Source organism: Branchiostoma floridae, chromosome 3 (genome assembly GCF_000003815.2).
Source record: "Branchiostoma floridae strain S238N-H82 chromosome 3, Bfl_VNyyK, whole genome shotgun sequence".
Taxonomy (NCBI): Eukaryota; Metazoa; Chordata; class Leptocardii; order Amphioxiformes; family Branchiostomatidae; genus Branchiostoma; species Branchiostoma floridae.
This window is the reverse complement of record NC_049981.1, coordinates 9,591,102-9,609,525: the sequence shown is the minus strand read 5'-3', so window position 1 is coordinate 9,609,525 and position 18,424 is coordinate 9,591,102. Positions and strand designations below refer to the sequence as shown.

Genomic DNA, 18,424 nt, shown 5'->3' with positions numbered 1-18,424 from the left:
AACTCCTCTGCCGGCTAAACTCCTTCCCATTTGCCACAGCAAGATCTGCTTGGAGATTAATCCTTACGACAATTGTATTTATAAACACACTAGGAACTGTATTCTATTCACCTTGACCTGTACTTAGCTTGTTAGAGAGCATAATAAAGGTCTTCATTCATTCAATATAATGGAAACTGTTGTGCTATCATGAACCAAAAAGCAGTTACTCAAGCAATATGGTTTTGGAGACGGTCAGACCTTTGAGATACATCGTTGAAGCTTGGGATATGATATTCGGTGTGGAAGAAACTGTTTTTTTTAATGCCCTATTAAACCATAATGCAAAAAGAGCTGAATACAACTGTACACGTAAAGCTGTAGTAAAAGCTTTAATATTTATTTTCACAAAGGAAGTCCAACCTGAACATGTCAGATTTGTAGCATGTGTGCACGATCAAGGACGTTATATCGTCCTTGGTACGATCATGTATTTCAGTCTTATGCAATACTAAGAATAACCAGTAGATGGCACTATTGCAAGCATCACCAAAGGTTCCAGCCCAGCCAATACCAAAATCATAGAATTCATAATAACGGCATGAAGGTTGCAAAAAATACACATTCAATATTTTCCGCCACATATCTGCTAATACTTTGACAGTTCGAGCATAAGTTTTGGGCTTCACCTTTGACATACCTGAGTACTCCATTACCCACAACACACTTAGCTGCGTACTAACCCTCTACTAAGAATTCTTAACCTCCTTGTGCATGCAGTTTGGTTTTACAATGAATCTTTACGAAGCTTCACCCCGCATAACAAAACTCCCATTCCAATTCCATCTTGACAATGGCTTTCTTGACTTTGTTGATGAAGACGTCCAGGTGTTGTCGGTGGGTCCTGTAGCAGAAGATACATGCTCGCAGGTACAGAGTGCCTTTCACTGTCGTGGTCGAGACGAAGAATCGTCCGTCGGCGCTGATCTCCTCCAGGAGGCTGCGGTTGATGTTGTCGCTCGCGCCGGGAATACGGAAGAGGACGGTGGACAGAACTGGCTCCACGACTTGTATATGTGGTTGGCCTGTGGAGTTAGGAAACCGTCAGTACTGAAAATATACTGTTGTATTGATCAATTACTAACAGTATAATTACTAACAGTATAATTACTAACAGTATAATTACTAACAGTATAATTACTAACAGTATAATTACTAACAGTATAATTACTAACAGTATAATTACTAGCAGTATAGTTACTAACAGTATAATTACTAACAGTATAATTACTAACAGTACAGTTACTAACAGTATAATTACTAACAGTATAATTACTAACAGAGTATAATTACTAACAGTATAATTTCAGTACTTTTTCAGTAAATCAGCTGTTACTGCCTTACTGAAGCATTACAGTGCCAAGCACTTGATATCAGCTTCTTTTCACTCTTCTTCAAGTTCCTCAGTAAGTACAGTACTAAAGTTCATCCGGGCAACAACTGACATTTACTGTTAGTCTCTGCAAATAACACTCAATTGAGTGGTTTCATATTCATCCGGGCAACAACTGACATTTACTGTTAGTCTCTGCAAATAACACTCAATTGAGTGGTTTCATATTCTTTTTTAACCTCCTTGCATTATCAAGTATGACTAATCAGTGCATTTAATTGACAACATATGTTAAGTTAGGTTGATATACTTACATTTGAGTCGGAGGTACAGGTACTTGGCCAGTTCCAGTTTCTCCTGGAGTGCATCTCGGAAAGTCGCGACTCCGTACAGCTGAAGAGGCAGCCACACCCTCGGGGCTCTGTGTAACATGAAGAAACCTTTATACTCCGTGCACAAGCAAAACAAGAGCTCTGAGACCTCATACCTCCTTGAAACATTTCAATCATGAAAATGACTTACACAGTTACAGATTTAAGTAACTTCGCAGTTACAGATTTAAGTAACTTATAAGTTACAAAGAAATTACTATCATTCACCACTTAGAAGAATTATGGCACTTGAATAAGTTATGTAAATTAAGACCTTATTTGCATCACTGTTATCTGTGAATGTTTCACCTGCCCTACATTACATGAAACATTTATCGAAGTTCTGTTACAGGAAGTACTGCAATGATAGATTTTCGGCATAAATTATGCAAATTAAGCCCTAATTTGTACAATTTGCATTTTATTGTCAGACAAATATACCATGGAAATCTGATGTTCCTTTGTTCAGATATCCTCCTTTTAAGAGGTCAAAGTGACACAGTGGTAGGCAAAAAGCAGCTGATAGTCAAATGCTTAATCTACAAGTTAGTAATCTGATCTGCTTATTCAAACATCATTTGCATAAACATCATATTAGTCATCGAATACGACAAAGGTAAAAAGCGATCTCTTGTATATCTCTTATATGTATTTCTGCAGTACAGCATTAATTCAAAAGAGGCGCTTTTAACAATTGGTTTTACCTGAAGTGTGCACTCTGCTCAAATGTCAAGTCTTCGGGGTTCCAGTCTTCTGGGTTGGTCCTCTGGTCTTGCATGTAGCTTCCATGATGGCGGGTGTTGGAGTCACGCAGTGAGGCACCATTTTGCACGAGGACTAGGCCGGTTCCAAATGGAGCATACAGACCTAGTAGGATATGTCATACTAATTATCAATCTGAGACAAGTAAATTTTACCTGTGTGAATGAATGAAGAATATATGGAGGAAGGATTCAGAGGGAATGATTGGATGGATGGATGGATCGATCAATGGGATGGGATGGGATGGAGAGAGAGAGGAAGGGAGGGAGGGATGGGTCGGTGGGTGGATGAATGGATGGATGGATGGATGGAGAAAGAGAAGGATGGATGGATGGATAGATGGATGGATGGATGAATGGATGGATGGATGGATGGATGGATGGATGGATGGATGGATGGATGGATGGATGGATGGATGGGTGGGTGGTTGGACGGAAGGACGGATGGATGGACAAATGGGTGGATGGATGGATGGATGGATGGATGGATGGATGGAAGGACAGATGGGTGGATAGATGGAGGGATGGATATATGGATGGATGGATGGATGGATTTGTGGATGGATGGATGGATGGATGGATGGAAGGACAGATGGGTGGATAGATGGATGGATGAATAAATGAATGACAGAAAGTACCCTTGTGAGGATCCACGGCAATGGAGTCGGCTGTCTCCACCCCTTCAAACAGATGTTTGGCGGAGTTACAGAGCACGAAGAATCCTCCGTAGCAGGCGTCCACGTGCAGCCACATGTTGTACTGTGTGGCGACGGCTCGAATGGCGGGAACGGGATCCACGGAGCCCACGTCGGTCGTCCCTGTAGTCGCCACCACGAGGAACGGGAGCAGGTTGTTCTGGGAACAAAAGAAAGGGTCGTTTGAGCTAGAAATTATCTGGGGAAACAACATTTCTATCACACAGGTGTATACAGCAGAAGCTGGTCAGGAACTGTGGAAAACTGGTGAATAGTTAGGACTTGCTGCGTTTTTTTAAATTTATAAATACAAACCATGTATCCATGGCATCGCACAAGGTCATTGCCCCATGTACACTGCATATTAGAGTTGTTTGAGGTCATTTGAGGTAGTTTGAGGTGTTTAGGCAGACCTGAAGTAAATCTCTGACCTTTTCACCGCTTGAACCTTTCTAAATCCCGCACCAAACATGCCTGTGAGCTTCAAACCTGCACATCATTTTCAATGAACTTGCGCAACAAGTTGACGTCCATTCTGTACCGGCCATCCACCGGCACCTTTCTGACCATGGCCTCCCGCATCCCCAGGGTGGACAGACATTTGGCGACACCGTCGTGTGTCAGTTCACTCACGTATAACACACACCTGTTTGAAGGAGAAATACGAAGACTTAAATTGAGATACAGTTGCAATGTTTCCAAGACTGGTGCAGGAAAAGGAAAGGAAAGTAAAAGGGACAATTAAAGGTCGGTGCAGGTTAGACATCCAGGTACACCATTTATATGTATAGTTGGTTATTATAGTTGGTTTGGGCCACCACCCTTGGGCCAGCTTGTATTCTCCTACTCTGAAACTTTGATTTTGTGTGAATCGGAGAGAAAGTCATTTTATTGCTGTATGGTGTAGTGTATTCGTCACATCCTGGGCATATCATCGAAGGACAATGCCACTATGTTATAGTTAGGTTTAGACTTCCACCCATGTTGTAAGTGGTATGGTCCACAATCCCACAAGTGATTACGTCACGGATAATGTGGTACCGCAGTCCTACCATCGACCACCGACTATGTCGGCCATGCTGGAATAAACCTCAAGTTAATGTTGCACTTGTGTTGCCCGAGAGTCACTCCCTTATAGCGGTCCCTGGCGCAAAGGTTAAACCAATGCTGAAGTGCTGTCTGGTGCTGGCATTCCAACCGTGTTCACCCTTCTGACAACGCAGACCACACTGGCTTGCCTGAGGCCACGTCCGTCGCATGGAGGATGGCAGAATCACCAAAGTCTGAGACCTTCTCTTATGGAGAACTGATCTCAGGAAAGAGAACACCGGACGGCCACATCCGCATTTCAAAGATGTTTGCAAGAGGGACTTAAGTAATCTCCAATCAGATCTTGCTGTGGTATAAGAATCAGTATCATATTGACTAAGTGCTTCTGTATTCACCAGAAAATGTACTGTATATCCACAAAATGAATAAATACGGTGTATTAAAAAACACGCCAAAATATCAGTACAATTAGAGTGCCTAAACAACAGTGGCATCAAAGACAATAGAAAATCAGTAATCTATAATATACATATAAAAGTTACTAAGGAAACCATTTGAATGTATTGGGAGGGAGTTTAACTGGCAGAGGAGTTTCATTTGCCGCAGATATTTCTAAGAATGACACCTGTGGTATTCTAAGATATCACCTGTGGTAGTCTTGACTTGATGGCACTTTCTTGTCTCTGGCCGTTGCCATGGCGACCATGGTAGCCACAGTACCCCCTGACGTCAGGTTCCCGGCGCACGTGTCAGGGTACCCGAAAAGCCGTCCCACCCACTGCACGATCACCTGCTGCATTTTCACTGCTCTTCGACAGGAGGCGACGTTGACTTTAGAGCAACAGAGAGAATGGCAGAGGAGTAAATGACAGTCGTGCAACACATGACTGATATTTAAAGTCTCATAACTGATACATCCAAGATTTTTCTGACAGCATCAGTTGTTTTTGCATAGAAATTGGTGGTTTTTATCCTATGCAAAAATGCCAACTTTTGTACATTATTGTTAAAAATAATCGTTTTCAGTCCCTGAAATCTAATGTTACCATTTTCGGGAGATAATGAGAAGACCAATTAAAGTCAGTTGGTCTTGTAGCTGAAGCATCTACTTTCATAGCTATTTTGCTTCAGAAGTATTCCCCTGTAGAGAAAGTGGCTAATAGACTTGATTGTGAAGCTTCCAAATGAAAATGAAATTCAACCTTATACATCTCTTTGCATCATACATTGGACAGTATTAATAATGTACCTTCTTTCCAAGCTTTACATTAAGCTTTAACAAAGCAGAATCTCGTCCTGATCTTACGTGAGTATGGATTAAAGGAGGCAGCTAAGAAGTCTCCGATGGCGGCCGGGGCAGTGGAGTTGCCCGGTACGTACGCCATGTGACCGGGGTGACCCTCTCGTTCCATCTGATCGCCGATGCGGCTGAAGTCTCGAAGCACTTTGTCTGTGGAGGGAAAAGGCAAGCGACCTCTTCATTAGAAACGTGTGTGCCACATCCTAAACAAACACACAAACAAACAAATAAGCTAATAGACCAACACTGGTGGATTTAAGACTGTCAGAGAAAGTCGATTGATACAACACTAAGAATATAAGTTGTACGACTCCCAGACTCTGAGGGTCTACAGTACATTAAAAGACAACCACTACAATAAGATGAGTTGGTCTACTCTTGTAGCTCAGTAAGGTTTGCCTCCGGCTGTGTTTTTTTTTTACATGTTTTCAGGCATTTCTGTTGTGTCCCTTTCTTTGTGGTCAGCAGACAAAAAATGGAAAGCCGAACAAAAATGCCTAAAAACAGCCACAGCCGAATGCTTATAAAGTAGCGTTCATCCAGGTTGTTTTTTTCAGGCTTACCTATACCAATGCCATGTTCCGGTATGGGGAGAGGCTCTGTCTCATGAGGTTCCTGGTCCAATAGTGCCTGGCCTGGACCCGACTGTGCCTGGCCCGGACCCGACTGTGCCTGGCCCGGACCCGACTGTGCCTGGCCCGGACCCGACTGTGCCTGGCCCGGACCCGACTGTGCCAGGCCCGGACCCGACTGTGCCTGGCCCGGACCCGACTGTGCCTGGCCCGGACCCGACTGTACCAGCTTGTCTTGGCCCAGATCTGACTGCACCTAGGGTTTTAAAAGAAAAGGAACCAATAGTTCAGTTCATTCTCAAGGTACACTTGACATACGATCATGCAAAATGACAGCACTGTTTTTATGACATGCTCACTTATTAAGTGGCAACCTGGTGCACATGCTAGGAAGATGGGATATCATTGTAAAGGGCAGTAAACAAGCTTTTTGATGACATATAACACAAAACTTTTAATAAATTAATATATTATATTAAAATAAATTAGAGATACGATTGGCTGGAACTTTTTTGATGAGTTTAGTAGTTGAAACAATTATGGGCTGAATTGTGAAGCTGCTACCACTTGAGCTACAGGGAAATCCCTGAGACCCTTCCAGACTTACCTGTGTTTCTTCAGGCGGTATCACCCATCCCATGGGATGGTCCAGGTTCAGCTGCTCCAGGTAGGTGTCTACCTCCCTCTGGGCCTTTAGCATCATCTCGAATCGTTCTTGCGGGGAGGACTCCAGTTTCCTGGAAGAGTCCTCCAGACGAGTTAGATAGTCAAAGTCAAAGACTACTTCACTGGACATGGTGATCTCTCTGTGGTGATCTGGAACAATCAAACAAGGCATTAGAGACCCATCCAGAAAGTAGTTATCCCCGCGAAAATGGAGGTATCTTTTTCGGTTTCCTGTATGTTTGTGCGTTCACAACTATTCGTGTAACGGTCTTCACTTACCCACAGTGGTAGGACTTGTTCAAGTTCAAGTCTAGTTACGAATGTACCCGCACTCTCACTACGGGACAAACATCACGGGGGAAACTGACACAGGGCACATAATTGTTCTAATGTCTAGGGACGAGGAACGGGACTGCATTTGAACGATTCAAGCACATTGGGCCACCTCAGTAAGACTTAATCTCACCAGACGGAGGCTCAATGGCACACTAACTGTGGCGTTTATTCCGAAATCAACAAGCACGAATACAACAGGTAGTCAAAAATATGTTGCTCTAGTGGTTCCGAAGTATTTCTGTTATCACACAACTGTCTGACATTTCTGTCTGTTCTGACAATGTCATCTTCCTTAGGCCCCGGTCACAAGAATCGTACGATTGACTGCGATGGAGGTTTTATGCTTGGTATAAGCGCAGTACGTCGTAAGTCGGGGAAGAATCGGAAGCAATGGTTTAAATAAAAATATTATATAAAACCGTTGTCACAAAGATCGTAGCGCATCGTCCGATGAGGTCATAAGAGCGTACCTGCATCAATCGCAGGTAAATCATAGTAAATCGGGGAGCCTCCTATGACGAAAATAGAGCTGAAATGGATTTTGAACATGTTCAAAGTTTCTCCATCGTCGTACGATTTTTATTGCCCCCATAGCAGACATTACGGCCATTTTTTTTTCTACTGATGAATTTAAAGATTCATAGATTTTTAGCATGTGGTCATGATTCTAGTTTCCCCTGATATTGTCGATGTTGACGAAAAAGGAAACTATATCAGTTACAACTGTTCACTGAAGCAACCCGAGAACAAGCGCCCGTAGAAGAGCCTGCCTTTAAGGCAATGTTTTCCACGTGGCAGATCCAGTTTCACGCACAGGTGATGCATGTATTTGATGGCTACATACACGTGGGTTAATAATTAACATGCATTGGCATAATACCGGTCATAAGCCTTATACCGGTCGATTAAAAATAGTGGAACTTAAAGAGATCTACACATGCAACAATAGTTATTTCTGAGGTATGCACACTTCAGACATCTAGGTGTCCAATACATAATTTACAAAGCATCGATAACAATGCATTCGAAGACAACAAGGCCAAAAGTTTTCAGGTCATTTTCGGGGCAGGCGAGCTCGTCGTGGGACAAACACACTGTCACGTTCATCGCCAGATTTGTAGATAATAATCACATGTGCTCACGGCACAAGACGAGCATGATTCAACAGCAATCTTGAATTTCTTTTGGTGACCTACAACTCGTGTAAAAGTGTGAGGAACCGTTGCATAATAGCCCGGATCTACGGCTGAATGGGTCAAATTGAACGTACGCCGCCATTTTCCCGCCATTTTTAATGCTACGGCCAGCAGTAAAGTTTTACGTCATAGCGGTTGTGACGGACCAAAATTGAATGAAAATTCTTGTCAGTATACGCCCATTTTCTCATGACTTTTTGTATGCTCATGCAGATTTTTGTTTTGTGCAACTACTAACAGGAAAGAAAGGAACAACAGAGGATGAATAAAGGTACATAGCGGCAGTTAATTGTGCCGTGTTTCGTTCGACCGGTATAGTGCACCCCCTTCCAACCACGCGCCCGTTCTCCGTGCAATTCCGCGGTGTGTTCCAATTACGATATTATGTTTTTAGCAGGACCAGAGAGACAAAATAATTTACGCAGAAGAAGTGGCAAAGGTAAGCTGTAACAGCAACATGTAACTGGAGAAAATGATGCGTTGATCATTTGCCAAATTAGCATTGCTTGAGAAATTGCAGTAAACCGACCGGTATTATGCCAATGGATGTTAGATCAGATCTCATCTCTCGCGATCGCCTGTCTTGGGTCAGTTTACCATAGCCGTAACCATAGGGAAAACTCGAACAGAAAGGCAGGCTTATGATATAATGTTTATGATATGATTTTTGTCTGATGGCATTTTTTCTTGATAGCATATCATCACAAGAAAAGCAAACTATGATTTTCGAAAAGCCACGTGTCTGCGAAGCAGGATTGTTATGCCGACAGGCATTTATTTTATGTAACGTTCCAGATACAGATATGGTATAAATTTATGTCTTGTTACAAATAATCGGAGAAGGCTGAAGGTTGGGCTACAATGGTCCTTGCTGGGCTACAATCCCAAAAGTAATGTCATCGGTGAATTTTATAACAAGCTCATTTTTTTCATCAAATGAGATGACTGAATTTGGCACAAAGGTAAATGGATATATCTTCTTGAGATTGAAATATCTCAATTTGTTGTGCAAGTTTTTATGAGAGACTGAGTTAATTTCAAAATTTTTGACTTAATTTCTGGACGTCTGTCAGAAGATTAGTTCCTCTACATCTGACCAACTTACAATTTTTCTGTAGCAAGCTGAAATCACACATTTAGAATGATAGACGTCTCCATAGATTGCATATCGATCCCCTCTTTTACAGCTGTTAGGCCACAGCAAATAAATTCTATGGATGGCATCAGCGCGCTCATTAATTTGTGCCTGATTTCAGAAAAAAATTGTCCTCTTCGGGGATGGTCAGATGGACCAAAATAGACAAACGTGTTGTGTTGTAGCCTAATAATCATACTTGTATAAATGACATTAGGGAAGTAGCCATGACTGTAGTTGCAAAAGCGAAACTTGTTGGATAGTTGTAAACGTGCCACCAATATGGCATCCATGACTGTAGTGATCTGTAGTTGCCAGTTTGGCAAGTGATAACAGTGTACCACACTAGTAGTAGTATCACTTTTACTACGCTAGTTCACTTCGTTAATACAGGAATGAATGCCTTGTTAGTTGTGATGCCACGTTTTGTCACTTCAAATCTTGTAATGACGTTTATGGTGCCTATTTTGAAAATTTACCCATCTTGTTTTTTTTCGCGCTATCTCATCTGCTTAGGATGCCATCCATAAAATTTACTTGTTGTGGCCTTAAGATGAAGCGAGGTATTAATGGCATTTGGACTCGTAGCCGAATACGTGACTCATACTCCACAACAACAACGAAAAAATAAAACCTGACTGGATTTCAAAAGTGAAAATAAGCATATGGCTGTTTAAGAGATATGCATTTTATATATTTGCAGTTTCAGTCTAATACAATAGCTAAAAGTTGGTCAGGGATTTTTTAAGTACACTATAATTGCGCTGGTAAGTAGCTCCCGGCGGACTTCCAAGGGTGTGGTCAATTTAAAAACAACTCAATCAGTCATTGTAGATAATCTAGACAACAAATATTGAGATATTTCAAGTCTCAAGAAAATGTATCCCTTTACCTTTGTGTCAAATCTCATTTGGTGAAAAAAATGAGCTTGTTATAAAACAACTGGCATTATTTTTGAAGGATGTACTTAGTAGTCTAGTAGTATGGGACAGCGTTTCCCGGCCCTGTTTGGTGTCGTTCTGTCATAGATTTTGTTTCTCAGTTTGTGTTGTGTATAGCAGAGTGAGATGACGTTTTTGCAAGTCTATGTGCCGAAGCAGTTTAGTTTCGCTTGCCTGTGTGTGTTTGTTATTAACCTACCGCTTTGGTATTCTTCAAGCAGAGGTCGGGCGCGGGAACAGTAGTTGCCGGGATTTTTACCGGCTCGCTCGAGGGGCTGAGCGTGTAAAAATCCCGGCCACTACTGTCCGCGCGACAAAACCTCTGCTTGAAGAATACCGCATTAGGGGATAGCACTCAATGGTTCATCCATATATGAGTTAGATGGGTTTCCGCGTCGAAGTCGCGCAATAGAGTGTCGATACTTCTTCATGTTGACATAACAAGTTGGTTGGTTGGGTCGGAGAGAGAAAAATCCAAGCAGTCTCCAAAATTACCCCCGTATTTCACTTCCCCAACCAAAGCCCTTAACCCTTGGATCCGAGTCTCCATCGATGGGTTGGATTGAAACTCAGGATTAATACATGGAAGCACAGCGTGGACATATTCCGAGCAAAAAAATAGGTCCGTGCAGCACGGACAACTCCAGAGTGGGCATTTGTGTAGCCTCCATAGCAGGCTCTCTGGGGCCTTTTATCGTCTTTTTTTTGGGCCCGTATTACACCTTTGCTGGCCATGTCTTTTTTTACTGGGTCACTTGACTGCCGGCCACGGGGCTAGCATGTGTGGGCATTCGCTGAGAAAACTCAATGAGAAAAGTTCACAGAGGCAGTACCCAACACCCGGCACATAGAGAAAAAAAATATGATCAACTTTAAAGACGTTCACAGTACAAAGTACAAAGTCATATAACATTACATGTATCATACTTACCTTTTTACTATTACAGCAGTCTACACAAGAAGCTTTCGGTCTAAAACGTTAGATGGGTCCGAGAACCTTAAAACCCCGGAATGGTAGATAGATCGAGAATTGTGAACTTACTTTTGGAGTAGAGGTAACGAAGTGTTGGAGGAAATGCCTGGCGTTTGTGTTGTCGGTACAGGTGTTACTGGGAGAGTGCTACCGGCTAGATGCTGAAGTGCAGACAACTTGTTTGTAAAGATGCCCCACCTGGACCCTTCGATCCCGAAGGCATTTTCTGTGTCATGACTTCAACTTATGGTTATGCAATTAGCCCTCGGCATGCAGTTACGGGTCGGAGGGGGATCAAACCGGCTTTCGAAGTAGAAGAACTTTTAGCATGGAATAAAATCCTTCAGAGTACAGTTTTTCCCAATAGAGCTAAGTACATCTCTAAAAAAAGACATGTTTGCAAACAGACACATGAGCTCTTGCGTTGTTGTCTAGCATATAGAATTGTCTTCTTGCTTTTTTTTGATGGTGAAAACGTAGGATTGTATTGGTTCAGGTATAGTTGGTTAATCTAAAAAAAGAGGAATATACATTTTTATTGCTTTTCAGGTGTCTACAGTGAATGGGTTTATTTTCATATAGCTAAATGGGATAACTATATCGTTGAATTACATAGTTATCGTTTGACCATCAATATTTATTTACAGGCTATCAGTACGTGTTTAAGAATGAATGATATTGTAGATGTAAACACAAATACGATTATTCAACTAAACAATTGTCTTTAAATTAGCCTTGCTTCAAATTTCGCGTTCATACAGCATAATAGGCTTAAATGCGTGCATCAAATACTAGGAGGGCCATGTCGATATAGAGCGATAAAAGGGAGGCCCGTGTTCGGGGAGAGCCATACCTCGAGCACGTAAAAGAACCAGCCACGGTCACGCTTATCGAAAAGAGTAGAGGTCCTTCCCGGTGTGAGTGGATCAAAGGTCACCTGTTATGTCAATCCTTCCACAAATTTAAAACTTAATAAACAAGTAAATAGATAAAAGAATGTTTGATGCTTTTCGTCTCTTTTTGAAATTCAAAAATAATCTCAATTTGGTGCAAATCCACTCATTCCAATTAGATACCGGCTTAACGTGTTTGTTAACGTTATAAGAAAGAAAAAAAAAACTTATTGGCAACAACAAAAAATTGTGCAGCGACTTTTGTATGGTCTACTCCAAAATGTAAATGCAAAATAACTCGTACAAATTCTACTTCCTAATAAACAATTCTTAACAAATCTTAACAAGTCTGCTTCAAGACTTAACAAGTATTGAAGCAGTGTTGCTCAAGGTCAACCTGCGCTGGGCAGGGCATCTTGTGCGCATGGACAACTCCCGTATCCCAAAGTCCCTCTTCTACGGGAAACTCAAGGAAGGTAACCGTCGTGTAGGACGCCCCTGTCTCCGTTTCAAGGACTACCTCAAGAGCAACCTGAAAAAATGTCAGATTAACTTTTGCGCCTGGGAAACTGACTCCCAGAACAGAAGTTCATGGAGAAACAAGTGTCATGCTGCGGTTAGAGCATTTGAAACTGGCCGGACTGCTAACTTGAAGAAGAAGAGAGCAGCGAGGAAAGCTAGGACTGGACTTCATACACATTTGCCAAGACAAGGTGTCAGAGACGCTCATCCGTCGTAAACGACGGGAGAACCACCACGACGACGAATAAACAATTACGTCCAACATACATAAATCGTGTGGTCAATTCTCGGGTTTCTGTAGTCAAAGCTAAAGACATCTTCCCGAAATTATCTTTAAGAATAAAAAAAGCTTTACTGACAAAAAGAAGATTTACAGACAAAACCAAAATTCATGTAGTGACCTTTGTACGGCCAATATAGAAATATAAAATAAATCTTACATTCGTAATATCTGTAAATATAACCTTACAATCAGGTATACTGGGGCTTATAATTGGTTTCAGTATTTTTTCTGATAACAAAGCAATCTTTTATGCATTTACCTATTTTTCAGTATATATATGTGTGTGTTTATATCTAACACGTGCTTCCAGTTTAATTCCGGACAAACCTTAATCATTTGAAAATTGATCAACCAAATGAATTAACATTTACAAGTATGGTATATTAAAAGGTTATCAATATGTAGAATGCAATTTGATGTCTCCACGAAGAAAGCAAATTCTGGAGAATTTTAGCTCAGGTTCCCAGAATGGCCAGAATCCTGGTGTAGAGCCAGAATTCTCCAGAATTGCTAATGGCACTGGGTCTCATGTAATCTGTTTAACTTGAGCAAAGAAATGTAAAAACTTATTACATGTACGTAAAACATGATTTTCTAGAGCATTTTACGGCCAACTGGAAACGTGAGATTAGGCATTTTCTCAACTGGTATATAAAGTGGATTCTTGTAGCCGGGAGGGAGACTGTGAAGAATTCCTGGGCACTACTACACATATCCAAAGAAAAATCCAAAGAAAGTTTCATAATTTATTTTTTCACAATATCAACTTCCGCTCCAGTAGACTCCAGATATTCTGAGCCATTTGTAAAAAAAAAAGCCAGCGGATAACATGCAGCGAACACCGGCCTTTTTACTTAAAGTAGCATCACAAAAATGCTGTTCAAAGCCAATACTTCTCCAAATCATTACAATGTAGGCTACGAGATTCTGCCATGTTGTGTTGTTGGCAATATACAGTGAGTCAGCAGAAAAACAACAGAGAACTAGAAAGGCCGACATTTGCTTGAGAGCAAATACAGCATATTTCAGCCATACCCCTTCCCACGCAACATTGGACTGTTCCAAATCACCCCTGCGCAAAAATGGAACATCTTAACAGTACATTATCCCCCAAAGTGGACTAGTATTGTGAATTGATTCCAGGTCAAAACAGAGCTTGCTTCTATTTTTCAGAAAATGACAATAATCACACCTTCCATTCAGAAAATTTTCATCATGACTGAAAATTGTTGAATGACTTCATGTAAGGTCATTAACAATTTTCAGTACGATAACTAGGTGTAAGTATAAAAAAGTATAAGCTCCTTGTGAGGTGGGTACATTTATTATTGCAGTGAACTTTTTTATTCAAGTAGGGCATACGATTTGATAATTATCAATCACGTGTAGGTACTGTGTAGTAGGAGCGTTTGTTTTCTTCAAGCTGTAAAACTGAACTGTTTTACTTTGTATGCAATCAGCCATCGAGCCTAATCTTATTTTAGTTTAACAACTTCCTGCCAGACCCGGAAGATACGATTGAACCTTGTTCGAGGATTTCATTTCGGAGGTCAGTCTGTTCATACCCTGGCGCTGAGAGTGTTTTATTGGGCTGAAACTCTGGCAGTTCAAAGTTACTTACACTTTGAATGTTCAAAGTACAACAGCACAGGAAACACCTACATTGGCTCTGGAGAAAATACAGCAGCTTTCTTTCCAGTCCAGTGATAGAAATGTGGCCACTATAGACAGGTGGTCACTATAGAGAAAATGCTGATATATTGACTAGGAGCAATACGTTACACATCATTTCAGTACACTGATCTTTACTCATATAAACATTGCACAGGTAAGCCAATTGTTTAGATGTACATGTACAATTAAGTTCAAATGATTCTGAAGAGAAATATTGATGAGAAAACAATCATTCTCGCCACTGTCTAACTTATAATTACGTATCAAAACTAAACGCAAACTGTCTAACTAACGCACCTTAATTCGCCGACTTGATCAAAGGGCCGCCGGCTATCAATCAAACACGGCTGTTGATTAGACGTAGAGTTTCAAACAGTCGTGTGCCAGTTGACAGTGAACTTCATGCTACGTGATGTATTACATTGCTTGGACCTTCTTTCCCACAGCGGTGCTTCTACAAAATATTTAGACTGTAACACTGAGTCCCACATGTTTTATCGAATAGAATTTGACGCAAAACAGCGTTTTTTGCCAGGCATTTTTCTTGAAACATTTCCGTGGGAATATCAGTGAGGCGGCGACGTAGGGATATCAGACCGTCAACAAAAGTCGCACGGCGGCTAACGGCGCAGCGAAGATAATAGCGCTATAAATAAGCGCTTCAACTAAGGATGGCAACCCGGACAATATTTACAAGTACCGTTAAGCTAAGTAAAGTTTGTTGTTTATGAGGTTTTAGTTGTCTTTGAAGCTTTGACCCGAAATAGTTTTAAGTCAAACTGCTGAAGAAGTAAGTGACTACTACGATCATCGTAGATATGGCCCTAAAAAACTGATAAAAGAAGCCTTCTCAATAGGAAATGCAAGAGCTTCCGGGGGGGCTTCGCACACCTGGGTCCCCCCTACCGTGGCCCTGCCCCTGGACCCCGCCAGGGACATTCGGCGGCCCCCGGACCCCTGTCCGACGCTTTGAAAAAACCCTGGCGAGAAGTCTGTACAGCCTGAGTCTTCAAGTTACCGTATTGTGTGGTCGCTTTCCTCTTCGCTGATTGGCTGAACCATTGATTGAATTAACTCTTCCTGCCGGCAAGACGCAGGTGCAGATGTCGGCTCTGTGGGGTGAACGTCCGAAAGGTCACGGCATGAAGAACGAAAGAAAACCAATTTCCCCTCAAAAAAGTGCTGTAATTAAGCCTTTTGCAGTACTTTATGCCAAAAATTTTACTTGGATCATTTTCCCAACTGTCTTATGCCTATCTATACCAAATGTTAGGTCATTCACTTGTAATACCAGGGTACGGGGGGGGGGGGGGGGGCAAAATATATTGTTCTAAGACCGTCAACAACAGTCGCACGGAGCTAACAGCGCAGCGAAAATACCATCGCTAGCGTTTCAACTTCGGATGACAAGTTATAGGTACTGTTGAACTCAGTAACGTTAAAGTTTGTTTTTAGTTGCCTTTGACGGTTTGACCTGAAATACTGTTACGCTAAACTCATTAAGAAAAGTTAAGTGACTGCTGCGATTATAATAGATATGCCCCTAAGAACTGATACAATATAAAACCTTCTGAATAGTCTAAAATGCGAGGGCTTCAGGCTGGCTCGCTCCCCCTGGGGCCCCCAACGCTGTAAAAAAATTCTGGCGGGAACACTGCTATATACGGGATCATGAGGCCCCGCTTATGAATATTACTTTGGCCTCCTCTTCGCTGATTGGCTAGGTCTTTGATTCAATTATCTCTCTGGCTGACGCGCACAGGTGTGAGCTCTGTGCGGGGTCACAGAAGGTCACGTCAGGAGGCCAAAAGAAAACATATTCCCCTCAGAAAAGTGCCAAAATTAATCATTTTAAAGTAGTTTATGTCAAAACTTTTACTTGAATCTTTTTACCAAATATCCACTGCCTATCTATACCAAATTTCAGGTCATTTAATTGTAATACCAGGGTACAGGGGGGGGGGGAATTATACCGTTTTGGTCAAAACATGACCAAAAAACCTCAATAAAATCATTTTAGAGGCAGATGTGAAAAAAATGAGAAAAAAAGCATCAAGGTATTGGCCCACTCTACCCCTGTGCCGAATTTCAGGTCATTCGGTCCAAGAACGGCGGAGATGAATCACTTTGAAGATTGACAGAAAGAAAGAAAGAAACATTACGAATACAATATATTTCACCATACTATGTATGGCTGAAATATAAAAAGGTCCCAGTGCATGAAAAGGTATAATAGACCAGTCTAAAAACACTTCCACTAAAAATTTAATTTTGAATCATCACCCGTTCAAAACTGAATTTGAAAAAATCCCCCTTCCGTGTGCAAAAAATGGACTCTTCCATGTAAAGTAGAGCAGTCCAAAAATACATCCGCTAAAATAAGACTTTGACATAATCACTGAAGTCCAAAAAAATGGATTTTTAAAAAAGCCCCCTCTATGCAAGAATGGACTCTTCCAGAACACCCATGTAAAATTGCAAATTAGACCAGTCCAAAAATAACCCTACTGAAAGACTTTGACAAACTAGAAGTCACCAAAGTCCAAAATATGAATTTTGAAAAATCCCCCTCCGTGCGAGAATAGACTCTTCCAGCACACATTCTGTAAAATTGCAAAATAGACCTGTCCAAAAATACATCCACTGAAAGACTTCACCAGTCCAATGATGAATTTAAAAAAAAAATGAACCCCTCCGTGTAAGAATGGACTCTTCCAAATAACACCGGGCTCGCTGATTGGCTGCCACCCACCCCCTCCCCCTCTTTAGGATATAGATTCGGGCTAAGTGATTGGTTACCTATCTACTTAGATTAAATAGACATATATGCCAGTAGGTGCAATCTGCAGCTGGGGGTCAACGACCTTAAGGTCATTGACCCCTCTGGCATTTGGAAAATGACAAATAAATCCCCAAATATATCATTTTGACGTAGTCTATGACAAAAATTATACATGTGTCATTTGAATAAATATCTAGTGCACCCTTTTACCAAAATTTAGGTCATTTGGTTTTAAAACCAGAGCACAAGAGCCAAAAGTTTACTTTTTGGTCATAAAATGGCCAAATAATCGTAAAATTAAGCATTTTGTTGTACTTTATGCCTCAAGTGTTATTGAATCCATGCGCGCATATGTCTAGGGCACTCCTATACTAAATTTCAGGTCATCCGGTTCTAAAACCAAGGTACAGGAGCCAAAAGTGTCCTTTTTTGGTAAAAAAATGACCAAAAAATCGCAAAAAAAAGCATTTCCTTAAACTGTACACCAAAACTGATATCGAATCTATATGAGGGACTTATCAAGGCACATCTGTGCCAAATTTCAGCTCATTCGGTTATAATACCAGGGTACAGGGGGCCCAAATATACAGTTTTGGTCTTAAGATGACCCAAAAACCTTAATAAAATCATTTAAGAGACAGATATGGAAAAAATGAAAAAAACGTCCGAGGGTATTGGCCCACTCTACCCTTGTGCCAAATTTCAAGTCATTTGGTTGAGGAACAACGGAGATACCGTGTTCTGAAGATTTGACAGGAGAAAGAAAGAAAGAAAGAAAGAAACATTACGAATACAATATATTTCACCATACCTATGGTATGGCTGAAATATAAAAACGATACACCTTTATGAATGATAACATTTTTTACATATAAATGACCTTTATATAGCCCACAACCTTA

The 18,424-nt window shown here is 41.2% G+C and overlaps 1 protein-coding gene across 4 annotated transcripts; it reads right to left on the bottom strand.

The window, feature by feature from the left end:
• Window positions 1–341: 341 nt before the first annotated feature.
• On the bottom strand, window positions 342–11,735 carry LOC118412489 (L-tryptophan decarboxylase cnsB-like). 4 transcript variants are annotated; one of them, XM_035815376.1, is made up of 11 exons: window positions 11,438–11,718; window positions 6,729–6,923; window positions 6,227–6,377; window positions 6,113–6,184; window positions 5,556–5,699; window positions 4,897–5,080; window positions 3,689–3,845; window positions 3,143–3,359; window positions 2,448–2,610; window positions 1,687–1,793; window positions 342–1,064 (listed from the first exon to the last, which is right to left on the bottom strand). In XM_035815376.1, the coding sequence occupies exons 2-11, from the start codon at window positions 6,915–6,917 to the stop codon at window positions 790–792; spliced, it is 1,659 nt and encodes a 552-aa protein (XP_035671269.1). In that variant the 5' UTR covers window positions 6,918–6,923; window positions 11,438–11,718; the 3' UTR covers window positions 342–789. The 4 variants fall into 4 exon arrangements, with proteins under 4 accessions (XP_035671269.1, XP_035671270.1, XP_035671267.1 ...); XM_035815377.1 differs by having other exon boundaries at window positions 6,311–6,377; window positions 11,438–11,715; XM_035815374.1 differs by having other exon boundaries at window positions 6,113–6,377; window positions 11,438–11,735.
• Window positions 11,736–18,424: the final 6,689 nt, after the last annotated feature.